At 43.1% G+C, this 27,350-nt stretch overlaps 1 protein-coding gene across 4 annotated transcripts in view; it reads right to left on the reverse strand.

Moving 5' to 3' along the window:
• WDR25 (WD repeat domain 25) overlaps positions 1-27,350 on the reverse strand; it is an 825,376-nt gene that overhangs the window by 111,149 nt on the left and 686,877 nt on the right. For all 4 annotated transcript variants that reach the window (XM_069637777.1, XM_069637775.1, XM_069637776.1 and 1 more), the window contains one exon: positions 8,966-9,136. In XM_069637777.1, coding sequence (XP_069493878.1) covers positions 8,966-9,136 — 171 coding nt within the window. The remainder of the gene's footprint in view (positions 1-8,965; positions 9,137-27,350) is intronic.

Consider the following 27,350-nt stretch of genomic DNA (forward strand, 5'->3'; position numbering starts at 1 on the left):
AGGAAAGGAGGGATAGAAGGAGCTGGAATGAAAATTGGGAGGCTGGCTGTAGCAGTACCAGCAGAGGAGAAGCCCAAGGCTGGCAAATCACGAGGCAGTGGGAGCACAGAAGGGATGCCAAAATGTGGAGACAGCAGATTTCACCTGCAAGTTCTTAGAGAGTCCTGTTCTCCCAAAACCTGAAGTGCAGAGGCTGCGCAGAGGAAGATGTGCACGGGGCTGTTTTCCACACGTGAGCCTGATTGCAGAGCTGTGCACGTGTAGTGCAGGAGAGTAAGGCCAAAACAAGAAGGCAAGCTGAGGGTCTTGGGAGGAAAAATAACTCCTAAATCAAGTGGCCTGACCAACGAAATATTTTTCATTGTTTTGATGGTTTTGGCCTTTCACAATGTTCTTGTAATATTTCTGATCCTTATCTTACACATCTTCATTGGCTCAATTTCCTGGGGAAACGATATGTTACATTTTTGGATTTTAATTTCTCTCCTATGTGAATCAACACCATACACGTCATCCTATGCATGTTTACTTGGGGCATCTTCCAGAAATCTATCACATGAATTTAAGTTTTCATTTAATCACGCATTTCCAAAACTAAAATACATCAGAATTAAGCATTTACACACCAAGCACTGCATAAGGATGGTGGGGAACCATTAGCCTCCTTACTCACCCTATTTAGCCTTCCCTCTTTAGCTGTGCTTTCTTCTCCCTGGCTTTCGCTCTCGTCCTGAAGCGTTTCCCTACACATCTATGCATTTTAACTGGAGTTCAACTTGTAATGCTTTGCACAAACCGGCCTGTCAAGGACCGAACGCGTTCAAAATGAATCAATTCACTGCATTTGTATTTTGCCAATTCTGAAGTATTTGATCACATAGCACTAGATCAATTATATGTATTAGATCTCCTAGCACATTATTTGCAACCAGTGTGGTTTCAAAGAGCTTGTTCTGTCAATGTACAGCAAAACCTCTGGGAAATACAACAGTGAACAATGCACTTTTTTAATGATATGTGTGGAACTTTTGTCTGCTGTGCCTCCAATCTGTGTGTTAATCGCAAGCCCATTTTTAGTTTGTCATTAAAATAAGAGCTTTAACATTAGAGCTTCAAATATGGGCTTTGAATGAGGGTTTGTAATGCTTTTCCAATGGAGATGACATTTTGAGGAGAGATACACAGTTATTGAATCACTCACATTCCCTGCCACAGCCATGCTAATCCCTATGGCTAATCACACCCATTCCAGTCTATTTCGGAACTCTGAGCTCTTCCATGGAGGCATCCATCTTGGATGACCGACTCCAAGAAGCTCTCTGGAAACAAGGTAAAACTAGCGGCCATTTTTGAATGGGAATATACCATGCATCTTCCAAATAAAATGATACAATGGATCACGTGAGTACGATCTTTTTTTAAATAGCTAAAGTAATTTGCAATACTTTTAACAGTAGTTATTATTTCTGTCCATTCTGCGTTTCATTTTTTCTTATTTGCATTGCTACATACGTCACTTTAAAATAAAACAGTTATTTCAATGTGCACACATACTGAAACACATCAACTGGTATAATACAAATTAAACTAGAGACCGATTGATACCTCTGCGATATTTGGCAAAAACAAATTCCACTTCACGATATGCAAACAGACAAACAGACCCCACAGGGGAACCACGTAGGGAAACGCGCACAAACTACACAGACGAACGCCATGCATTGGGACTGGGGAAGCTGCAACACTGAGTCACCGCTGCACATGTGACATTTATTTACAACTCCGCCCATCCCAGAGCTGTGAGCACACAGGAAGTGTCTGCTGCGAACCAGCATGGCCTCTTGCTGCTTTGCTGAGACTGCAGCTTGAACGCTGACTGAGGGATAGTCATGGCTCCAGTGCTGAATTTGAATGAGGGTAGTGCAAAACAACCAGGGTATTAAGTAAGCCCCTTTCTAAGGGAGTTGCAGAACAGCTAAGGTGTCCTTGTTAAATGAATTGCAGAATTTGTACCAACCATAACTGTGCCACTGGCCCCGTGTATTCCCTCATTCCATGCCTGGCTTTCATGTCACTTGTCCAGGTAGTCGTGAACGCCGATCATTGATATGGGTTTGCAGTACTATATCACTGTGAGTAGGTGCATTAGCTGAAACAGCTCAGGAATCTTACAAAACTGTGCCTGCTTTATGCATCGTTGGTGACATGTGTACAGTTTCAGGGGGGAACTGTAGGGGGACCATGACATACAGACTCAGTTTGCTAGCATCGGTCCAAGTCCCACCCCTAAAGGTGGACTTCCAATTTATTGTCTCTTCTCATGAGGGCCACACTTTGCGCATTACACACTAACTCGAGTATCATGTTACTGATTGCTTCTTAACATCTCCCCAAAACCCACTGATAACAATGATCTATAATGTTTAACGGCGTACAGAAAGGTGTAGTCTTGTCCATATTGTGGAATAAAAAGTGCCTGCCAGCGTTATTTCAATGCTGTCTTCAGAAAGTAAATGGCTCAAAAGTGTGCTACAGGTGTAATACACAATTTCTTAAGGTGTGCCTTCAGCCTCTTAGTTTATAAGCAGCACACATGTCCTGATTTAAAAAGAACATTGACACAATATTGCCTTGTGTGTAGGTTAAATGAGCACTTGCCAGTGTGAGAAACCAAAGAGTGTCTCACCCGCTAGTCCTCAGGGACTTATCATCCAGGTGGCCAGGACACAGCCATCACTTTTGGATCCAGTTCCTGTGGGGTGGATGAGTGGTGGGAGGATCACATAGGTGAGGGGTCTTCGGGGAGTGGGGGTGAGACAGCAGATGGTGAGACAGCAGATGGTGAGACGCAGTATTCCCCCCATTTTTGTTCATCTACCCCATCCTATTTTGTAGGATTTTCCGAAGTCCCAACTCCCCCCTCCCTTTTTACACAAATACTGGGGCGTGGAAGACGGTGACAGAGTAACCAAACTAACTCTCTCACATCATACTGGACATGTCCAGTTAATCAGGTCAGGCAAAGTCAGGCACTTTACACTAAGTGCATAGACTTGATACCAGTTAGCTCTCCTCACATGAATAAAAAGCAACACCTAAAAACAATCTCTGAGCAAGGTGGAACACGAGTATGTGGAGAACTTCCGGGATGAAGGCACACCTACTGGAGCAGAGCAACAGACCAAGGGACGAGAGCCACGGGCTGAAAAGCCCAAGGGTTCCCTACTGGAGGTCTTTGCCTCCAACAGACTGTGGAAGACAAATGGAGAAGTCCTGATACCAAAAGTGAAGATTGCATTGTGTTTCAAGGATGCCAGTGACCCTCCTGGGTGAACGGCAAACATGGAGAGGCAAAGCCAAACCTGTGGTACTAACTTTGACTCATGAATTGGAAATAGCAAAACAAGAAAGAAGCGCACACAGCCGGTGAGTTGGCAAGCGACCTGAGAGACTTGTGTGTTTTAAAGTGAATGAAGATACCAACATTATATCACAAGTCAAGACTGCACACGTGTAGGTGAGACGCGAAGGAAAGTAGACCTGTGAATGAACTTTGAAGTAAAAGGCAGCTGTGAGATCAGCAATACTAAGTAACAGAGTTGTCCGGGGAAAGGAAATAGCCCATTCGAAAGTCTCCATGAAAGGTACATTGTTTGAAGCTATAAGCGAACAAACAGCAAAAGTTAATTAAGCGGGAGTAAACATGAACCTTGAGTCAAAGTGGTCCTGCGGTGGTCTGTAAAGAGGCCCACGCACATTCAAAAGTCTTCAACATCCGAAAGGGGGTTAGGCCCGATTGAGGGAGACTCGAAGCAAAATAAGCTTGGAGAAGGGAGGCCCCCCGGCAAGTTTGTGTTGAACTGTGATGTGAGAGGTCTGAGCCCGACAGAGGGGGACCTATGTGAACTATGTGCTGTAAGGTCGGAGCCCAGAGGTAACAGGAGGGATGGCCCAAAACAGGATCAGGACTATGGGCTATCAATGGATGGGAACAGGGGGAGGTATTGTCCTGCCTGTAAACATTCTTTTCAGTTGCAACTCATTTAAATGCAAGTTTGATCAAATATAGGACATTCATGCAAAGTACTATTCTTTGCCATGTAGTGCTCTGCTGTGTAAAGTACAAATAAACACTCAGTATTGATGGTGGAGGTCAGTTTTACATATTGCTGACACTATTTTTAATATTTTTGTGAATTTTCTTGAAAGCAAAAAAGTCTGTATGTGGTCAATAGTTGACCTTCATAAATTCAACAAGAGGTTGGCTCAGCTCATTCCCTCTGTATGAGTATCCAAATTACTCCATAGATCAAAAACACAAAGACAAACACTGAACAACATAAGCAAAGAAAAAGGTTCACAGGTAACAATGCAAGCTGTATCATAGTTGAATTAGTAAAAACAATTACAATGTTATAACAGTGTGGACTACCTAAACACGAGAGGAGGTTCACAAAAAGCATTAATACATGCAGTTAGGCAATTTAGAGCAAAAAATTGTAGATGCATAGAAAGCAGTTTAACAGGTGCGCACATATCTACAACTGACATGGGAAGGCAACAGATACTGTAAGATAGTGTCTTAGACCACCACTAAAGCTTTGTATCTTTTTTTGTCTTCCTAGTGAAAGTATAGCTAATATAGTTTGTCTAGGAGACAAGACCTTGGAGAAGTCTAACAGAGCCAGGCTAATGGGTGACCTTGTTGTGGGTCGACATCAGGAGTGTGAATCACAGTCCCAAATGGGGTGGAACAAAAGGGCATCAAATGGTGCCGGGGTTCTCAGACGTTTCGGCATACACAGTTAAACAGCCTTCTTCTGGAGCCAAGGCGTAGAATCCCATACAAGAAGTGCAGGGGAAGGTAAGTAAAACAATGGAAAAATGTGTTGGGATATTCTAATGAGTACATACAACAACCTGAGTATCATTAGAGTGTATACACAGACTTAAAAAGATTTAAAATTATGTCTAGAAAAGACATTTCCGTTCCTTCACTGACCTTAACAGAGGTGGCAACAGGCGCAGGTGCCTTCTGGCTTTGGAAGTGAAAATAAAGTAGTGGGAAACCATTGAAGAGTTGCAGCTACGGGTCCTCCTATTCCAATACTGGAAGTAGGGCACTGAAGGAGTGAAGAAGAAATGTGCGTAGATGAGGAACGTAAGGGCAGGGGGTAACGTGACTTGGTAGATGGAGTCACAGTTGTAAGGGTTTTAGAAATACAGTGGCAGTAAAGCCAATGACTATGTACCTTGATGCCCGTTGTGGATGGCAAACCAAACACTGGCTGGCCATTGTGGTCCCAGGGCGTAGTCTGCTGGGCTGGAGGTGCGCTGGAGAAAACGGCAACGTTCTGCTAAAACACAAGCAGAACTGTATTTTGACTGATGAAACAAGCCGTTGTGGCTGAGATCGAACACAAGCTACTGCGTGCAAGAAAAGCGCAGCTGGTCTACTACTCAGGGCTCACCTGGAGTATGCAGCCCAGGGTGACAGTATATCCGTCCCGATGACAAACAAAGAAGCACAGCTGAAGGCTAGGGCGACTGCTGTACAGCATGAGCACTCGCTGGTGGAGCTGTGTCAGGCAAATGACTGCACATGTGTAGGAGAGAGAAGAGTACTCCTTAGCGCATGCGCAGTCGGATACAGAGACGTGTTGGTATGGCAACCTCTGTAATAAAAAAAAACATTTGGAAAATCGAGTACAGGCACCCGGACGTGAGTGGCGAAAGGGAAGGGAAATCTCCATGGGTACGGACAATGGGGAGATGCAGGATGGCCCCTGGATATGTGTATAAGTGTAGTAAGGAACTGCTTTGGCCAGAGGTGGTGTTCCCCTGACAAGACTGGACACAAGGGGAATGTAAGGGGGTGAGGAGGGCATACTAATGAGGTCGGCCTAATAGTGTTGAGATAGTTAGATGCACTTCAGTTACACTCGGTCCAGGGTAGCAGATGGCAGGTAGGGCCTAGCTGCCAAATCAGGAAGTGGCTAGAGTGAAGGGGTGGCAAAGAATGTACAGGTCTGAGGCAGTAGCCCCTAAAAAGAGGGGTTTAGGGGAGAGAAGCAAGGAAGTGCCATGCTGGTTAGTACACTTAGGTAGCATTGGGTTTAAGAATCTTGCCGACATACCCCCACAGTGGTAACCAATCTAGCACAGCTACGTCAGCCTCACTCACGGTGCACGGATCGCCGTTGCTTAGTAGGGGTGGCAGAGAATGCGCAGGTGTAAGACGGCAGTCCCTAAAAAGAGGGCAGAAAGGGGGAAAGAAGCAAGGAGGTGCCATGCTGGTTAGTGCACTTAGGTAGCAATTGGCTCAAGAAGTCGGAGCCTAATAAGGTCGTTGCAAATGGACCGGGGGTAATGGGGTATCCTAAGTGGGTTGCCTGTATCATGTACAATGTCGGGGAGGAAGGGGATCAAGTAAAGGTGCCAGATGTATGTGCCTCGTTCAGTCCGAGGACTATGGATTTCAGTTTAAACATCCACCAGGCTTCTTTAAAGTTCAGGGAGTTACCAGAGTTGTTAATGTTAGGTATTTTGTCCACTACACACCATAGGAAGTTGTCTGGGCCATGGTGGAATTCTAAAAAGTGGGCTACCAGAGGTGCAGTAATGTTTTTACACCGGATCCTCGATCTATGCTCACCGACTCTTTTGTGGATTGGTCTGGAAGTTTGTCCCACATATCTCAAGCCGCAGGGACATTCAATTATGTATATAACATTAGGTCTGAGCCCAGCTGAGGGGGACCGTTGTTATCTCTACATTGGAATACAATTTTAAAAGACTTTATCGTGGAACTGCTTAGAGTGTTAGAAACCGAGCCAGAGTGTGTCATCCTGCCTACAAGGACAGCCTTACTCTGTGAGGTTTAACGTGAGGAGAGCTGGTTCAGCTACCTTTATTCTTTTGAAGGCAGATTTTTCCTTTGCATACATGTCTCCTTTTTACACTTTTAGGGCAGGCATTAAGTTTTTGTTAGCATAGGCCATTTTGATTTGATGGACTCCACTAGGACCGTTTTGTTTATCGTTTGATGGTCGAGACTACTCCCATCTTAGTTTTAGGGCAAAGTAGAAGTGTCTCCGACCCCAACATTTTCAATAAAGGTTTTACAAATTGTATCCATTGTGTCAGTGTCATACTAGTGATACCATGCCTCCCCTGCACAAGGTACAGCCATCATATGCCCACATACTCACAATGCATCTGCCTTTACCACTTTATTGGTAGATAGGAAAAGCCCAAAATGTTGGCATTGCCAATGCGTGTTCTATTTGGCATTTACATGATTTGCTGCTGAGGAGAAATGCTCATTTACATTACTGTGGAAGACCAGACCACTGAACAATGGATACTTGGATTTGCTTTCAAAACTGCCTCCAAATCCAAAGGAATGTTATACAATTTATTTGGAAAATTAGGATGTAAAAACCACCACTTGTCTCAATAAAATTATCAAAATGGTTTTAGGGGCAGAACTTTTAGAGGGTGTCCCACTTGCTTTCTCACCGCAACCCAAGACTAATATTGAAACCATATCAGGTTGAAAATTCATCCAACACAAACGGTTATAAATACACTAAATGAGTGCTCCCATCAACCCTGCCCCATCCCACTAATAAACACCCTATCTACCGCCCACCCAAATGCAACCAACCTTTATTTAAACAGCGGGACCATTTATTTTTTTCACTTTAAACTCAAAGGTGTGTCTTAACTATAGGCCCACTCGGGAGCTGCAATAACTGGACAGGACAAGGATAGAGAAAAGTGAAAAATTGGAGGAAAAAAATACAGAGGGAGATAGCGACACATGTAAAAAAAGCAATAAGAAAATGAAGAACAAGTTGCTTACCATATCTGGTAACGTTCTTTCAATGGGATGTTCCTCCGACATATTCCACATCTATGACGGGTAATGTCCACAGCAGAGCTGTGGACATTACCCGTCATAGATGTGGAATATGTCGGATGACACAATCCCCTCGAAAAGATTTTTAGAAACAGAAAAACAGACCGATGTAGAACCATGTAATCATCTGTGTGTTTTTTCTATGAGCCCGCAGCTGTTCTGGTTCCATGTCTTTTCATCAGTGCTCTGTTTCTCTGACTTTCATTTGTTTTTTCTTTTTCGTACTTGGTTTGCTCTATTTAAACGAAGAACTCTTTCATCCCTGATATAGACACATCCTGATCAAATGAAATAAACGAAATACTTATTGTTTCATATGCGAGTGGGGTTATTAGTTAAAAGAAGAGAAGTATAAAGCATACAGTCCTGGGGACGTGTACAGCAGTCTATCGGGCACAGGTGGAGATGAAAAAAGAGGCAGATGGGGAGGACTTAAAAGGGGGCTTGGAGTGTTTCCAGAAGCCTGCCTCCCTGACCTAAAATACAATGTGAATGCTGTATTCAGAAGCCCTTGCAGATGTGCATGCGGTGCCGCGACTTAATGTATGATTGTATGATCTAAAATCAAAAGATTGAAAAGAAAGCATCTGAATAGGGGACTATTCTTTATGGTTTCCAGCCACTACTATTTTCCACCTGCATAGGGGACTATTCTTTGTGGTTTCCAGCCACTACTATTTTCCACCTAAATAGGGGACTATTTTTGTGGTTTGCAGCCACTACTATTTTCCACGTGCATAGGGCACTATTCTTTGTGGTTTCCAGCTACTGCTATGTCCCACCTGAATAGGGGACTATTCTTTGTGGTTTCCAGCCACTTCTATTTCCCTCCTGAATATGGGACTATTCTTTGTGAATTCCAGCCACAACTATTTTCCACTTCAATAATAAAGGCATATTTCAAACACTGAGGTTTGCTTGAGGCAACTAAATTACATACACAAAGCAGTTTAGTGAAAATCAAAACCTCCTCCTAGCGCTCGATGTAACACTCTGGGGGTAGCATTCTGACATAAAAAATAATAGTACTGTGTAACCTACATGGAAAATCTGATTGGAAATTTTAGCAGCAGTCTGAAAATCCCAAGCAATGATAGTGCGGTCTGCAGAATCCCGGCTCACAGAATCGGTGGTGGTAAGAAAGACGTTCCCTTCAGGAAGAAAGAGAATATCCAAAGTCTGTTGTATAGCAGCCTTGTAAGTCCTTATCACCTGCAAGAGAAAATAAAGGTTTAGGTAAGGAATTCATGCTGGTACCCACAGTGCAATGCAAGGAAAGATCCATTATGCACCATTTCTTGTTTCTTACAAAATAATGGACGGAGTAGACATGGTTTGATCCGGCCTATATAACATAAATACATTTGCATAAGGTAAATTGAACACATTGAGTAGATGTGTTTGCTGCTTACTTAATAAAAAAATGGAGAAAACATTTTCTGGTACAAAGTTAATTAGGGCTGCCACATTTCAAAAATGTACACATTTTATTTCCACAATACCGGATTTTGCTAACAAAGTCTTTTTTCTCAATGCGTTTGCCATTATATCAAACTTGACGTTACGTGGACCGAACCTCTCCATAATGCCTTTTCAAATAAGCGATGATAGACATGAAGTGCCCAGGATAACATCCCTCAACAAGGACTATTCAGCAATAGGACACACACCAGGTTTGGCACTTTGACCCAAAAGCTAACTAGCTTAAAATAATTAACAGGAACATTTAAATCATAATGAAAACAGAAAAGAAAATGACTTCTAGCATACAATCATTGTTAGAGGTGATTTCCGAATCATCATAAAATATACATTAGAATGCCTTTGTACACTGCTTATACAAAAATAAATGATACAAGTGATGCCATATTTTCACAAAGGGCAAGGGAATGCATGCTGGTACTGCTTAGTCAAAAGAGATACAGGTGAGCAAGTAACCGTTGACATGAGCATGATTACCAACCTCTCCAATTGCTAACCAACGATTGGAAGATTTTTCCACCTTACACATGTAAAAATAAACCGAACCGTATTTCACTAAAGCAAACTGATGATGAAAATCTGCACTGCTTCTTTTTAAATGTGGAATGGTCAGCACCCAACAAGAAATACGGAGACTGCCTTATTTAAAATGAAAAGGCACCAAAATAATGCATTGCTTTATCCATTAATAGTCTCCCACCAGTTATTTGCTTCCATTGGAGACCGCACATGACATAAGAGACACAGTCGCCACATGTGAACACTGTGAAAGCTAAAGAAAACCAGTTGCAAAAAAAAGAAAACATTATGGATGTTAAATATAACATTGCGTCTATACCTTTACATTTTCTTGACAGTGTTAACAATATAATGTTAAACCTATTCACATTACGTTGAACACAAAGGAGTGTTTAAAGAATATTTAATCAGAATGGTTTACATTTTGTCAATACAGTAGAATAAAATAATCCTGTTATGCACTTAGACTCAATAGATGGATCGCAGAGTGGAAATAATGATGGTCTGTTGTCAAGAGTACCCATTAAGACCGCCAGGAGCAAAGGGTCGTCTGGACTGGGGTCCTCCCACAGCAGCCTAGTTTAAGCATAAATACTTGAAAATGTATTTATTAAAATTCCACAACAACGAAATCAGTGGTATGCTGATTGATAATCTTGAGGTCTGTATTCATAGGGCATATCATCATTGCCATCAATTAAGGCATAAAGCACCACCAGATGGACAGCCTAATGCAAGGACAACAAAGAGACCCATCATAGAGGACTTAAATCAATTATTGGCTGAGAGACCTGCTATCATTGGTTTAATTATCGCAAGAAACAAAACAAAGGATAGGATAAATGTGCCATTTAAATCCACATTATAGCTTGGATTTAAAGATTTGGATTTTGCCTGTAAAAGTACAACCATATCAGTTACAAACAAGCCGAAACCTGTGTTTTTAAGCTGAGAATCTCTTCTTTCATAAGGCACTACATTCGACTTGGCTATGATTTTTAATAACATATACAATTATTAATGATTGAAAAAAACACATATCTGACAGTCATGCGGCATATCTGGGCAACATGATTAAATACATTTGTTATCGATGTGGCATGCCGCTTCAAAAAAATATTAAAGAAAAACTACTTTAGATATCAATATTACTCAGACCAAATAGGCCCCTGCCTTTTCCTTTTCACATGCACAGAGAGTGCAATTAACCAATGGTGTGGGGTACATATTCTGACTATCGAGCAAGGAAATGGAAACATTTGACGAATCAATTGGTGTGACATAATCATGACATACGCATGGGGATATTGCAAATATTAAAAATCTATGCACAACAGGAAAGCAGCATGACGACTTTGGAATTGAAAGCTACACAGCAGGGAAGAACACCTGTGCCCACTAGAAGAGTGTTATATCTGGATATCATCTGGGAAATAAGGCCGTGTCTATGAGGGAAATTGGACAAACTCAACCAGAGGCAGACCCGTTTCCTGAACAAGGGAGGAAGCTGCCAGAAGAGACCTGTAGGCTGGCAATTCCCAGGGAACATCTAAGGGTCGCTGCTGACTTTGTGCCATCAGGAAATATTCAATGGGAGTTTGAAAACTTCCCAAATGTAATAGATAAGTCCTCTACAAACTGTGCCCCCAAGGTGCAAGGGAATTGGGAGATCATTTACACTAGGAGGTGCTCTTTCCAAACTCAAAAATCTTGGCATTTTGTGTGAAATGCAATAGTGCTTTCCATTATATTTAAAGCCTAGTGAGATTTGACTGCAAGTAGAAAATCTAGACATTTTGCACACAGAGAGCAGGGTTTGACATTCACAGAAAGAGACTAGGACATGTTAGTTTGCCACTATCAGTTGCATTCTGTTTTCGATGTACTTGAAGTCGAGGGAGATTACATTTAAATGAATACAACCAATTCTTTCTTTTGTACTTTGTAAACTAGGGAATATTTCCCAACACCGGCTGTGCAGCATGTGTCGAATTATCATAACAATAAGAAGAATCCTTACAGTTTTTACAGATACAGGTAACATTGGGCTGTGGTTCAAAAGCACATGCACCTCAGCCTCAATAAAACCGATTGCTCATGTGTGATTTGTGAATGCCTTAGATACTGAAAAATAATTTGTGAAGTAAAAGGGAGATTAGCCCCATCCTAATTCCAATCCCATTGAAAATAATCCCACTGTGAAAAAGGAAGTGGGAGGGGTACTCATACTCAAATGAGCACACACCTATTTTTCTTTCTTGGGTGGGTGAACCGACATCCTGCACTTTCTGATTTTAAAGCAATGCTTTTTAGACCCAAATCTGCAGAATTCTGATACAAATCATTTGAACCTGCATTTAAATCACAAGAGTATATATTAGACACCCACATTCTCCCTGTAGGAGGGACATTTATTTTGACGTGGTTATATCAATGTCAGTTAAAGTGTTGGAATATGTTGTTAGAAAATAACAAGTGAAAGCAATATTTAAATTGAAGAAAATGTGCAAATTAATGTCATTTTTCAACACAATATCTTCTCTGGAACCAATATTTGTTTTTGGTACTGGAGAAACTGAATGTCTCGAACTGGCTATCTACTGACTGAAGTTGATTTTGTTTAAATGTTAAATAAAGAGAAATTGAATAAATTGGCTAAAAAGCGTCACTGTGATCAGAGAAAGGAGAATGCTGTTTAGATACTGCCTCATAATAGTCAGGTTTAGAAAAATAACTATTTGATATTATATTGAGCGTGTGTGCTCCTTCAATCAAGATTGTCAAAGGTAGGCCTATTCCAAGTAATTTCTCATATCCATATAGTGGACTATAGTGACTTCTGCTGTATAAAGTAATGGGACAAAGTTTGACTATATTTTATTTAAATAAATACAAGTGTTAACCATAAAACCTGTTTCTTGACCCAGAATTGTGCGGTGGGACTGTTTACAAGCGGTTGTTATATTGGTGCTGCCCATTTAGTGAAAAGACCATACTTTAGTCAATATATCTTATACACTACACACACTGGAACGCATTCTGTGCTTGAATAGAGCCCCCCCCCCACTTCTTATTTCACAACCTTTAAGCTCCAAACCTCATGGCCCATTCCATCGCAGCACAGCTCTCCACACAACCACTTATGCTCCCGCAGCACAGAAATCTTTAGCAAGAAGGAGAACTATCACCTGGGGCTAGTTTATGGCAATACAAAATTCATTTTCTCTTACCCAACACACCTAGAATCTTACCAACACACAAAGAATGGGTGTATAATATCTGCAGTATCCCAAATACCGGTGCTTAGTTACAAATAAATCAGGTTTCTTTTTTTGCCTGTCCCTCTTCCCGACTAACTTTAACCCTTCCTTCTCCTTCACAGAACATAGGACTAAGAGGACACCGACATGGCAGGAGCCATGCTATACAAGATCTGGTTACAATACCTCCATGATGTTCAATGCAACAGAATATTAGTCACAAAGAAGAAAAATGCCACAGGTTACACTGTGAGCTTCGACAGGTAAATTACAAACATCCGCGAACTTAGAGCTGCAAAGCAGCGCTGGGATCATGCCTGATCCTCCTATGGGCACTGCTATACTAATATTACGTACAGCTGTCCGGTACATGCTCTGGTTTTCTCTTTCCATCTCACATGATTTACCTTCAGTTGAAACCATCCTCTCTTGTATGCACATTAACCTTAAAGTACTGATACTGAAAAACGTATCGGTGCTATCCTTATCAACCGTGTTTTTTTAGTTTTGGCTCATAGCCGGTTCTTTAGTGGCACATAGTGTGCCAAAATGAATGGTTCGGAGTGAAGAGGCTATATGATTCACCATCTCCATGTTCCTAGCCTCCTCATTTGTTGCTGGCTGTTTGTGGAAAATTGTAACGCAGGCTCTGGGATCACTCCAATTGAAAGAGCTAGCGTAGCCTCTATAGGTAAGTGTTGCTGTTGCATTCCTCATCTGCGGACAACACTAGCTTCGCTAGTCCCAAAGGGAGTGGCTCCCTGTTGGGGAGAAGGGACCAATTCCCTCGATTTGTCAAACCTCCCTTCCACTCTCTATGGCAATCCCATGTTGTGAAAGGCTTCTCAGAGAGCATCCTACATTCTAGATCCCACCTGATACCAAAGAGTTCCTGCTTAGAAGGCGTTATGTACATATTACATTCCATGAACAGAAAGCAAAATGACTATTAAGTTATACTAATGCATTACATTCTTTATCATTATACTTTACAACCCCCTCTTTAATAATGTAGAGAAAAGTGTAATGGCTCAGGCTTGTTGATTTTAACAAACGGGTTAAACGCCTCAGACATACTTTAAGCATGTGGCCTAATTCAGCTCTACTTTATTATATAAGCATTCCTTTCAGTAAACCTAGAAACATTCCTCAATTGTGGACCTCTAAATGATCCAGGACCACAACATTATCAACCAATCTACTTTCACCACTGTAGAAGAAATTGGCACTACTTTTCATTATAAGCGGAGTAAGCTGCAGAGGTAGCGCAGTCTGTTGCAGTCCAATCTACTCTGTTTGAGACTCAGAGTCTCTCTACTGTTCCTGTTGTTTGTGGGAGGACCCATAAATACTGCCAGAAGCCGCAGAGTGGCCGCGGAGTTAGCTGCAGAGGTAGCGCAGTCTGTTGCAGTCCGTGGCAGGGCTGGCAGACTCCCCTCTAATGGAGGCAGGCAGCTCCGAAGAGACTTTTACATCGGAGACTACACCGCATGATGGAGACGACAAGGAGAGGCGCTGGATGCGCAGTTCTATGCAAGGCCTTTCAAGACAAGCTGCTTCTTTTGCAGCCCGGCTCAACTTGCCCCGAGAGCATGCCTCCCATCGGTGTTTGGGCCCAATAAATACACTGTACTTCAGCTGAAGCCATGTGTGCTGCCAAACGTACTAACAGACCAAAGTCAAATTGCACGCCCATCAACTGAAACTGCTCAGCGCAACTTCCAATTAGAAGAAGTTGCAACGTCTGTGGAGAAAATGTTATTAAGCCACAGCACACCGGCTTCGAAATCAAGGTTGGAATCCACGCCTGAGCGTCCCGAATCTGGCAGCCCCGCAGTGCAGCCCACCGAAGGGTGGACTGCAAGGGATACGGCCGCCGAGTGTTGGGGCGCAGAGGGGTCGCCATCGCAGAAAGAAATTAAAAAAGGCACTTTCAGTGAGCAGCCCCCTACCTTGGTCTCGGCTGCGGGTGAGAGTCTCGTGTTCTGGACGCCAGGGCCGCTGGGATGGGCTGACCTTCCCTTCGACACAGCGGTCCAGGTTCATCTTCACCGCACTCCTCGTGGCTCCAGGAGAGCGGGCGGGTCTCGTGCTTGGGCCCGCTCGCATCATCAGAGCAAAGGGAGGTATGGGCTCTGGTGCACGCGGCTTAGAGCAAGGCTCTGCTTCCACTTGGGGGCGGGGCCGAGGAGATCTCCGGAGGAGGGGGCTCGCTCCGTGTCATTGGAAGAGCAGGGATTGCGTTCCTCTAAGAAGATTATGACCAGGAATAACCAGTCCCGGCATCAAAGTACGCAGATCCAACTGCACCAATCTCTACAAATACCCCCCTTAAAAAATAAAATCATAAACGTGGGAAGAAGTAAATACTATACACACTTAAATAAGAAAAGACGAGCAAGCCAACCAGTTCTTAAACAAAAGAAAACCTCAGTGAAGCTTTATTCAAAAGCATCAATATGCGACTCTCTAAAGGACTATTTCGCCAGACAAGGCAAAAGAAAATATGATGTCCTAGCAGAATTGACTGACGCAGAGATTCTGAATGTCACTATAGATCTTCCAGTTGGACCAAAAGCATGTAAAACCCCTTTTATTCCAAATAAGTTTTTTTTTTTACCAGAAACAACATCTCCTATGAAACCCCCTCAATCATCAGCGGCTTACCCTCCAAGGGACCCTACTATTATGCCGCTTCTGGCCCAAACGGATATCTCCAACAAATCCTCAGAAGTAGTTCAGGGGTCCCAGAATCGTCAGCTAAAGCCTCTTCCAAAGCAACACTTACTCCTCCTGCTGTAAAACGAATGGAAGTTGAAAACCTGGAGCAGGCGTCCTCCAACAAAGGGCCTCTTAAATAATCCTATAATGGTGGAGCCAACAGATTTACTGATCTCGGAGGAGATTGGGCCAACTCACTCGACGCCACCGAAATCCCACTTTGTACCAGAGTCTTCCTCCTCTATCTCATCCCACGAACATCAGTCTTTGAAGATGCCCCCTCCTTTTTTCCACCGTCACGATTCTCTACAAGCCACACCCCGAATAAAAAGCCAGGCTGGAGAAACAGCCGATATAGTGCCGAAAGACACTCCGACTTTACAACATTGATGTCAGCCATAACAATTGCGCTTGCTCCCTTTGGAAAACTGAACGAGGCCATAAATAACACTCTGAAGGACCTAACTATGCTAACTGCTATGACACACACCAAATTGACCTATCTGGAGGGCTACATTACAGCAAAGAAAAAGCTGACAGCGATCTGTATAATAAAATGTCTGCTCCTACTCGACTCACTCAACCCACACTGGAACCCATGCCTCTGCCAATTTGCATTAAAGACTCAATAGACTTTGCCACACACACAGATTCTAACCTGCTCAAAGATAATCAGGAAACGTCTGTACAACCAGTGGCCAAAATGCGCCCTCACACTGCAACTTTTTTTGAACCTCAAAGAAAACAGCAAAACAAAGATAAGCCTGACCAATCTCGGCTTTTTACATTTGTAGGACGCCAGGAGGGTTGCCAAAAATCATGTACGCAACAAAAGGGGAGCAACGCAGTAAACCCTCGCAAAACTTGATTCAATCAAGTCAGGCTACCATCCTTGTGGAATCTCCACCAAAAGCCAAAAAAGACCTGAACTCTAAGAACATCTCAGTACCAGGGAAAACAATAGATCAAACTGCTTTAAAAATGGGAAAAGGGGCTTCTTCTGGCATCAGAAGGATGGCCTTTACGAAAAAATGTACTGAAAATCCTGACGCAATTCGGACCTCTAGGCTGAGCCCACGGCTACCTCAAAGGCCTTCTCAGCTACTTGAACAAAAATCTCTGATCACAGTCGATGACTTCCTGATGGCAACAACCTTATGAGCAGCACTCTACACGAATCACCAACCAAGGACGTCCCTCAGCAATCTTTGACAAAAAACCTAAATATCATTTCCAAAAACGTCGACTCCCCAGCCTCAAAAAAGTGCAGGCGAACAGCGACAATAGATTACGTCAGGATCGGGAGGACAACCCTAGATTTTTAAAAGGCCCACAGCCTCTCAGAACCCAGCCTTCTATGCCAAATCGACAACATAAAGGTATTGATTTAACCAAAAGAGACAAAGAAGAGCAAAGAGGAGGTTGGTCTACGGATCAGAGGCAGGGAAAAAACCGGCATCAGAAACAGAGAAGCCCACATAGGCTGAAGGACACCACGAGAAGAATCCCTCGCCATCGTCACCCAACACCGACAAAAGTTTTTAAGTTACAACAGATCGCGAAAAATTCAGAGGAATTAACTTTGAAAAGGGGAAATGTTCTGAAAGTCCTGAAACACGCCAGAGAATTAAAAGAGCTGACGACAGACGACTTAATCTTAGTTGAGCCATATCTTAAAGATCAAAAGGCACAGGCCTACCTGCATGTTAGAGCCACTGCCTTAGGCCGGCGGATCAAAGAAGGAGAGGCTGATCTGCTCAAAAGAGGCTATTATGTCACAGAGATTACAGGGATTACTCAGGAATCAACAAATCAAACACTGGGCAGACAATCTCTGCCCCAGAGGCTCCACTATAGGTCTAAAACTGAGGCCTACATTAGGAACCACACCGAATGTCACAAACCTAACATGAGCAAAACGCAAAATTAAACCGATGATCAAAACACCACTGAGAATTTGAAAGCAAAAGTCTCCCAAAAACCATCGAGACTGCCAAGACCAAGCCAGGGAGACCAAAATACGAACCAACAAATAAAGGCCGCCAGTCCCGGACCTGATCCGGTAGCCAAGATGCAAGGTCAGAGACTGATTGATAAGGAACGTCGATATCTCAAACCATCGGCACCCGTAACCTCCAATAACAACTCTTCAACTTTTGCCCCGATTAAACAACTTTTGGCATGGCTTCCGAAAGCTCTGTCAAACTCTGCGAGCAAATAGCAATCAACATCGGCCTTCAAAAACACAAGGAAAAATCCAGATCCTAAACAGTCGAAAAGACTTTATAATGAGAAAAACTCAACTATTGCATCACTGAAAATGATGTCTTGGAACACCAGGGGCCATACTCACCTAACAAAAGCAGGAGGTGTAAACCTTGATGATTTTGATATCATAACGTTGCAGGAAACTTGGCTTCTCGACACTCCGGCAATGGATGGCTTCGCCCTAGTGGTCTCTCCAGCATCCAAAGGCCGCTTGGGATGTCCTTCGGCAGGGCTCTTAGTGGCGGTACGATCAGGTTGTAGTCTCTCAATACAAAAATGCCTCTAATCCACCCAGTGCCATCTAGCAGTACTGGTGAAGTGGGAGCGCCCCGCCGCTCGTTTTCGACCCACTACGACCACCTGGCTTGCTATAATGACAACCTACTGGAACCCTCACGCTATCTCGGACAAGAAGTTTCTAAACACCATTGAAACAGAAATTGATGGAATTATCGCACGCCAGGAAGATGCTCTCATAATAATAAGTGGAGACCTGAACGCTAAATGCCCGAAGCGAGATCTAATCTATGATCCAACACGCCTAAAAGCTCCCGTAGAGTCGCGCGGGCAACTATGGCAAACGCTTATGGACTCCAAAAATCTTCATAAAATCGAGCAGTCTTTATCCCCAGCTCTTTACGTTCCGACATGGGAAAGAGGCGTCCAAAAAGCCACAATTGACTATATTTTGACCTCAGAAGCGATGCTTACCTGTATAACATCTTTTGAGGTCTTACGGGTTGAGGCCAGCAATCATAACATCCTTAAAATAACATGGTTCAATGAGACCCTCATTAGACTCCAAATGCCCGAAGAAACCGAACCGGCCGAGAGATTAACGGTGGAAAGAATTAAAGAACTTTCAGAAAACTACGTAAATCAACTTTGCAGGAAGGTGAGGAGTTCCACACCTCAAGTTAACTATCAACCACTATTGTTACCGTTCTACTCAAGCATGTCAAAAAAGACAAGGGCAAACCAACAACCCCTCCACGAGTACGATAAGTTGCTGGTGACCAAACGACGAAACATCAGGAAACTGAAAAGACAGGCTGCTAATTCTAATTCTGACTGTTTACAGAAAGTTTTCCTAGAAGAACAAAAGAAGTACAAATCCTGGTTAAGATTCTATCGAGGATTTCTCCATCAGCAAGACTCCGAGAAGATGCTGAGAAAGTTAGCAGACAGAAACTCTGGAGCCTTTTGGCAAATGATTAAAAAGGTTGGTCACACTTCGACCCTCATGGTGACAAACAGCGTGTCGGAGGAGCGTTGGAAATCCCATTTCACCAACACATTTCAGCCTCCACCCCTGGCGACCATTCCTCAAAATGTCTACAAAACAACAAGTTGGGAAGACCTCTCAAACAAAGATGACATCAAGGAGGTTATAAGGAAATTAAAACCCTCCAGAGCTCCAGGCCCAGATGGGATTACCAACGTGGACCTGAGGAATCATCCGGCAGAATGGGCATCTTTCATCAGCCAAGTGTTTAAAAAATGCTGCCAGTGAAGATCTATTCCCAGGTCCTGGACTTCGTCCGTGGTTGTTCCAATCTACAAAAAGGGCGATAGGGCGGATCCTGGCAACTACCGCCCTATCATATTGTTGGACACGATTGGTAAGATCTATGGCTCCCTCCTCTTGAGGAGCTTCCAAAAATGGGCAAAAACCTCACCATGCACCGACCCCTTCCAAGCCGGGTTTATGAAAAACTCTGGTACGACAGTCAACATTATGATATTAAGTATCATAAAAAATAAAATCTTGACTTGAAATGGGAAGGTGTTCTTGGCTTTTATAGATCTCACTCAAGCATTTGATCAGATAGACAGAGATGCTGTGGACTAAATTGGATTATTGGAACTGTCTGCAAGAAATTCAAGCCAATCAAGGCCCTTCACTCTGCAACTTCTAAGAGAGTCAAGTTAAACCAAAAAGGCCTTTTGTTGGAGGAAATTCTAACGCATAGAGGGGTAAGGCAGGGCTGCCCTCTTGCCCCGGCACTGTTTATTTCCTTCTTGGGTGATTACAAAGAAGATAGCAGCCATATCAGAATCTTTCCGCCCAAAATTGGACCGATAGCAGTTGTCCGCCTACTCTATGCCGACGACATTATTCTCTTAGATCAGACTGCAATTGGCCTTAAAGCCAACTGAAGAACCTAGCCAATTACATATCAAAAAACTATTTGGAGATAAATAAAGAAAAAACGAAGATACTGATCCTAGACAAACCACCAAAAAAGAAACCAAAGATCCACTGCTGGCACCTCTAAAATATCGCCATCGAAGTAGTAAAAGACTTTAAATACCTGATTGTGATGGTGGACAGCTCAAAATGCGAGACAGCGATGCAAAACCATTTATGGGAAAATATGCGAAAGCTAACTACGCAAGCATGCGTAATAGACAAGAAATACGGGCATTTCTCGCCGTTAACGGTATTAAAGTTCTACACGGCAAAAGTCGTGCCAAGTCTGGTGAATGGGGGTAAAGCTATGCCAACAATCCCTCAACACTATGGCAAAAACTGGAAGGCCATTTTTTTTAGAAAAGTGATAATGCCGGAATCTCCTCGAATGTACAACATGATTAATACGGAAATGAAGTCTGGTGGTTGTAAGGTGCTAACAACATGGGCAGCCAAGAAAAGATCACAACTGGATAACATTGCATGCTCGGAAGATGTTCTGATACAGAATCCAACAAAAGTGAAGCGGAAAATGGACCAGGAGGATTGGATTGAAACACAAGCTCTGGCGGAGAAAAAAAGCTACTTGTTCACCTACATTTTCAGTCCAAAAAACTGCACGCCGTTGCCCAAATCCTCAAAAGGTTTCCTGACAAATCATTGAGGCACATCTTCCTAAGGGCTTGCTTAAATCTACTCCCTACAAAAGAAATCTGCGCTGTAAGAGGCCTATCGTCAACAAATCACTGTCAGCTTTGTAAAGACGAATCTGCAATTGAATCGGTGAGACACCTCTTGATGAGATGCCTGTCTACCATAAAACTGAGAAGAGCTTACCTGGGGCCTCCAATAGAATCAAGCGTACTATGTGAAGAAGAAGCTTGGTGGAGTTGCCTATTGAGTGGCGCAAAAACTGCCTGGTCTCTAGCAACAGCGAAAATTCTAAAGGCTGCTCTAGACGAATATACCAAATTGACTCTCGCCTAAACCATCTGGTGTTGGAGAAAAGAACCAACTAGGAACTAGGAGGAGCTAATAACGCAAGTTTGATTAAATCAAGTTGGCAGAGAAAGACGAAATAAGAACTTGGAAATGGAACCGAGAAATACGAAATCAGAAATGGGATTCAAGATCCAAGAAATAAGGAAGCAAAAGATGCATCTGCAACTGAAGCATCAATTTTGTAAAATCATTGATTTGATAAAAGCAAATTAAATTTTTTGTTTTTTAAACGAGATCATAGGAATCCAGGAATAACCTCCATATTCTATATGCAAGGGCTCGATTGCACCCTTTACAGATACTAGCTTCTGGTTCATATGCTCCATAACTCTACCTATCTTTACTTTGCTGTTAATGTGAAAACCTAAATGCACAAACTCTTCAGTTACAAACATTTCTTCTGAGGCCAAGTTCCATTGAAAATCGTGTCCCCTTTTCTTTCTAGTGAATATAATGATTATAGTTTTTTGTTTATTTATTACCAAAGTTTACCCCTGCAAGGAACTGTTAGTAGTCACGAAGCCTCAGTGTAATCCTACAGGATTCACATCGAAAAATACTATGTCATCTGCTTAGGTCAAATGAATTTGGCAATCAAACCCAGTTTTGGTGAAACAATATGAATGTCCTGCGTGGCCACCTCCAAATTTGCCACATATAATTGAAACAATAATGGCACCACTATGCACCTTTCTTTTAAACTTCTCTGTGTTTCTATCAAAGATGGCGTAGTACCAGACATTCACCTGAATTCGTACAGTGGTATTTTCTTGCTATACAATAATGTGTTTTGACAAGCCCCGGTCTATGCCTAATAACATGAATATTTGCCACAGTGATGCCCTAGCAACCCTTTCAGACATAGCAATTCAATCTACCACCAAGTACGAAGGACCCTCATTCAGTCTCAATGCTCTCTCTGCCAAAACATCCATCAAAAAAACATTTTATGTGGTGGACATTTTAGTCCTGAAACCAACATGAAAAAAATCATCAAGATGTTTCATCTCTCCACCTAAGATCTTAGTTTTCTAAGGCCTCACATTTCCAACTTGATATATTTTGTGACGTTTATTCTTGTAGTTAATGTGTCTCTCAAAAGGTCCGGTTTACCACAGTTCGAAATATAGTATATAAAATAGGTTTTAGATATAAAATGGTAATTTATATGTATATAAGTAGAGAAAGAGAGAAGGAATATATTGTAATAGCAGTATTAAGATATTTTATGCAGTGCATCTCATGGGATAAACAAGTGTATGTGTTATTTATTTATAATACTACAAATTAGAAACTATTTTAGTGTATTTATGTGCACTTAACTTACCAAATGTAATGGCACTCAATTATTTGACCTTGGAAAGATGAACCACAAGGTAATCCCCACCCAAAACATCCATCTAAGGGGGGTTTCTCTGCAGTTGCATTAACATTACAATAAGGAATACAGTGTATACGCTGCACACACAGCTTCTTGTCATCTGTAGACTGTTCACTCAGCGATTACCGAAGTTGTTTGCGGGGGGAAAAACAATGTATTAAGGGGTCTACAAAAGATGATTTTGTTATTTTTTTCTATCTATTGTAGTAGCTTTCAGTGATTTTTAGCTGTTCAAAGCCAAAAGGCCCTGGACTATACACTTGGCAATGATCATGGTGCAGTTTTTACATGTTTGGTGGTAGGTTATCGAATTTACAAATGAATGAGGAAATGAGTGACAAAGCTGTGTCAAATGGCGATACAATCTCCAGCACTAAGCAGACATTCTGATACATATAAACACTTCCTGGTTACGGTGGACCACACTGATCCATGGCCGAATCTAGAGGCTGTGTGGGGAGGTATTGATGCTTCTGCAATGTAGTGACTGCTAGGCGTTGGTGTTGGGGTTATCCTCGCACTTGGGTTTCCAAACAGGTCCTGGCACTGCTCTCGGCACCTCTCTTTCTGTTTGTGCTATTCAAATGCTTCTTCCTCACTCAGTCTTTCTTTTATTTATCCAAACCAGAGCTCTGCTAAAGATAAAAAAGAAAAGCAAGACTCAGGATTTGGTCTGCCTTTTCCCAATTCATAACAGGGAGAAATTACAAAATGAAGAAATAATATACGTTTGGTCACATATTGGATCCATGGATACTGAAAGACGAGTGATCCTATGAATGTGTGCAGACCCACCCCTACCTCCCTCACCACCAAAAATGGCAAAACTACCCAAAGCAGCTTGACAGGCCACTGCAAGACACCAGGGCAGAAGTGGGAGGTAAAACAAGCATTCAAAGATCAGTTTTTAGTGGCGGTTACGCAGTAGAAGTGGCATTGCTGTAAAAAACTATTTTTGGCTAGCATCGTGGATAAAAAACAGATGCAACCCAATGAGTCAGAGCACAGGGCAGAGTTGCCTCCAGGATTGTCCAACAAGTGGGTCCTGAAGCTAATGTAGCTGGACCCACCGCTGTCAGCGACATTAACATCTGTAAATGCCCACACAGAGATAAGTGGGCATTTACAGACAAAGGTGGAGACATAGTATCCCTTCTTTTTGAACACCCCGCCTACATGACATTCCCATAGCCTATATTTCTACTCTAGAACAGAATGAGGTGGACTGTATTGGGGTTTCCTAGTGGCAAGATGCCATGTAGCGGTAGTGCAATCTATAAATCCCTTTAACATAACAAACATAACATATATGGCTTACTGTTCCACAGACACCCACTTTCCCCATTCCTTTGGTGAAAGGACTGAGACGAGGAAGAGGAGCATTTCTTCAGTATACTCTTCCTTTCCAAATCACCATGGTGCCATTAAAACAAAACTATATTCAGAGGCACTCTATTTTCATGAATGTCCCACTAACAAGGTCAGCCGAAGTCAGGTACTGGGTGAAGATTGTATCCTCCTGAAGCCTGTTAATACTCCACTGGTGTATAAAAGGAGAATCTGCAAGAAACAGAACAGTCGAGTTGAGTTGAAGCCCGAGAAGGAACCTGAGTCATAAAATGAGCGGACAGGCAACTGGGAAAGCCTGAGCACCCCGGTATCTGCTGTCAGAGAATGGAGCACCGAGATGCTGAGAGCACTTGGTTTGTGCAGACTATAGAAAGCATGGGCAGGGAGCCGTGACTCCAAGGAGCCTGGAGTGGTTTGCGTGGTATGCTGATATCTAAAGGGAAGTCCTTGAAGCTGTGCTACTTCCGCATGGCCAGTGAGGCAGCCCAGGAGTGGCTGAGGGGCAGGCGAGGAGCCCCTGACCTCGACATGACATAACCGCAAAAGCTACGCTGAAGTAATCACAACCGGATGTTCAAAGTGAGATGGGAGCCCCATTGGCGAAAGACAAGAAGCGCAAGACATAATTTGTTGCAAGTGAAGGACAAGCATAGGATGAAAGACGCATTGAAGAGAAAGCTTCAACTGTCCATTGTGAACTGCAATGTGAAAGCGATAATTGTGAAGACGAAGGAAACAAAGTAATGGAAGTGCAGGGTAGCTGTGCAAAGCTCAAAGCAGGAGCACCATAGAAGGCATGAGAGGTGAGATGCGAGAGATAGGCAGAGCAAACTGAACCCCAACAGAAGCTAAAAGAGTGCCTGGGGCATGACTCTGAACTATGATCAAAATGACAGAGTGCTGGGGGCACGATCTCACAAAGCCAAGGTATCAGAGTGGTCCTGCATAGGGCTGAGTAAAACTGTGCGCATCTTGAACATCTCCGATATGAAGAGTTGTTGAGTTGTTAAGAACTGTTGAACTGTTAGGGAAGGGAAGCCGACTTTTGAACTAGAGAATCTGAAGTGAAGAGAAACCATTGAACTGTCAAGTTGTTGGAATTGTAGGGGAAGGAAAACCCTGATGAAACCAGAGCAAGAGAGTCTTGTGAAAGCAACACATTGTGAACTGTGAAATTTCTGAGAGAAGGTGACAAGAAGGGCTTATAAGCTGTGGAGAAAGAAAGCCCTTAGAAACCTGAAGGAACTTTGTATGAACTATTTGAATCCAAGGAACTTTGTTGGATCCCAAGGGACTCAATCTTGGGGATGGGAGTTGTGGGACAGCTGCAATGCCATCCTGATATTGTTTTGACTCACTATTTTATTTTGATCTAATCCCGCACACATTATTGTTCTACACGAAAGTGAAGGCAAGCATAGGTTTGACACAGACATCTTTATTATTTTGACTGACGAACATTTGACTACCCTTTGACTTAGTTTAATGGTTGAGACTACTCATTAGAAATGGGTCCAGTTAGAAGTCTCAAACCCCTTTTCAAGTTAATAAAGGTTTTGCAGACTTGCTTCCTTGTGTCTGTCTCTACCTTTTGATACCATGCCTACCCCACAACTGTTGGTTACAAGATGAAACTGGAAGCTGTTAACTGTCTCAAATGGCACTAGAATCACTCCAAGGCTCAGAGGCTGTTGAAAGGATTTTATTGAAATTACTTTGGACATGGCTCTCTTTCGTCTTGATTTGAACCTCTTCCCTAACCCAGGCATCCCAAAGCCACACCTTAGTATATACAGAAGACTGAACTCTTCTGTTTAGGTCTGCCTTCAATTAGAGATGAGGATCTAAAGTCTGAATGCCTTTTCTCGCTGAACTCCCTCAGGGACTTCCTAACAGTTGAACTCTATCTAGTGTTTAGTGCTCTACTGGAATCTGAGGAAATGTGCCTTACAGATAGTTTGATTCAGTCGTCCTCTCACCTTCCATGCTCTCCTATTCTCTCCCTCTATTCTACTCCTCTGCCCAGACTCTACCCACTTCTTCTCACTCCTCCCTACAATCATCAGTCCTTCATATGTCTCTCTCTCTCTCTCTCCCATTCCAGGCCTCACCTCCACCCATTGATGTGACGCCACTATCCATTAGACTGTTGGTCTCTTCCCCACACTACTACGACTCCTGCCTCCCTCCAACTACTACCTCTCTTTCCTTCCTTCCTTCCTCTCTCCTTCCTTCCTTCCTTCTTTCCTTCCTTCCTTCCCTGCTACTCCCTCCTCCATCCAATTACTACTCCCTTGTCCACATTATTACTACTACTCCTTCCAACCACTACTCAAGCACTCTTTCACCCTGTACCATACACTTCACATTTACTCTTTACACTGACTCTTCTAACAGCACTCGCCACACTACCATGCACACTCACACTGCAGTATCACTTTCACTCACTAGCCAATATCGCACCTTCTCCATAAATTGCCTCCACACTCCACCACCCCTTCCTCCCTCCTAATTCCCTTGGTCGTCCACATCCTCAGCACACACTTCCTGCTGCCCCTCTCTGGGTTGGTTCTCTCTCCGTAGGCTATCTGACCCTGCCTTCCCCACTTGGGACAGGTCTTATGCTGCAAAGATTACAAAGAGAGGGTCTGGGCCCAGCACCCTTTTTTGTGTTGTCAGCCACAGAACAGTAATGCTAGCTGGATAATTGAATTCATGTTGCGGGTTCACCCCTGGCCCCAAAGGTGAGTCCCATAGAGTGGTGGGGGTTTTAATTCTTAGGTATTAGTGCCTGGTGCTTTAGGGGTATTGATTGCGGCTGCAAGAGCTTGCCACAGCTGTATGACAGCATAACACAGCGTCCACTCCGCTGTGCATTGGTGTAACTGCGGCTCCTCTCGTTCTCTGCCGGTCTCTTTCCTGCATCAGCGGAGTGCAGCATCCCATTGGTCTGGTCACTGGTAGTCGGAGCTCTGTTCCCTGGTGACTAGTCTCCTTGTTGGGGCCATATGGGATATCTGTTCTCTCTGGGATGTTTCTGCTTGGGGCACAATGTCCCTAGGAGAATTCAAAAGATACTGGCAAGCATCTTGTATAGGCGGTATGGCAAGAGTTACATGTGTTCTGCTTAGACACATGCTGGCACAAGGGGGTGAGGGACAGGAATTGGAGCCCTCTTAACTACCCCCATACACCTCTGCAGTAGGCCTGGCTCTGGCTTTCTTGCTTGTAGACCTCCCACGCCCAGCT

The sequence above is a fragment of the Ambystoma mexicanum genome, chromosome 14 (genome assembly GCF_040938575.1).
Source record: "Ambystoma mexicanum isolate Mex_15411 chromosome 14, UKY_AmexF1_1, whole genome shotgun sequence".
NCBI lineage: Eukaryota > Metazoa > Chordata > Amphibia > Caudata > Ambystomatidae > Ambystoma > Ambystoma mexicanum.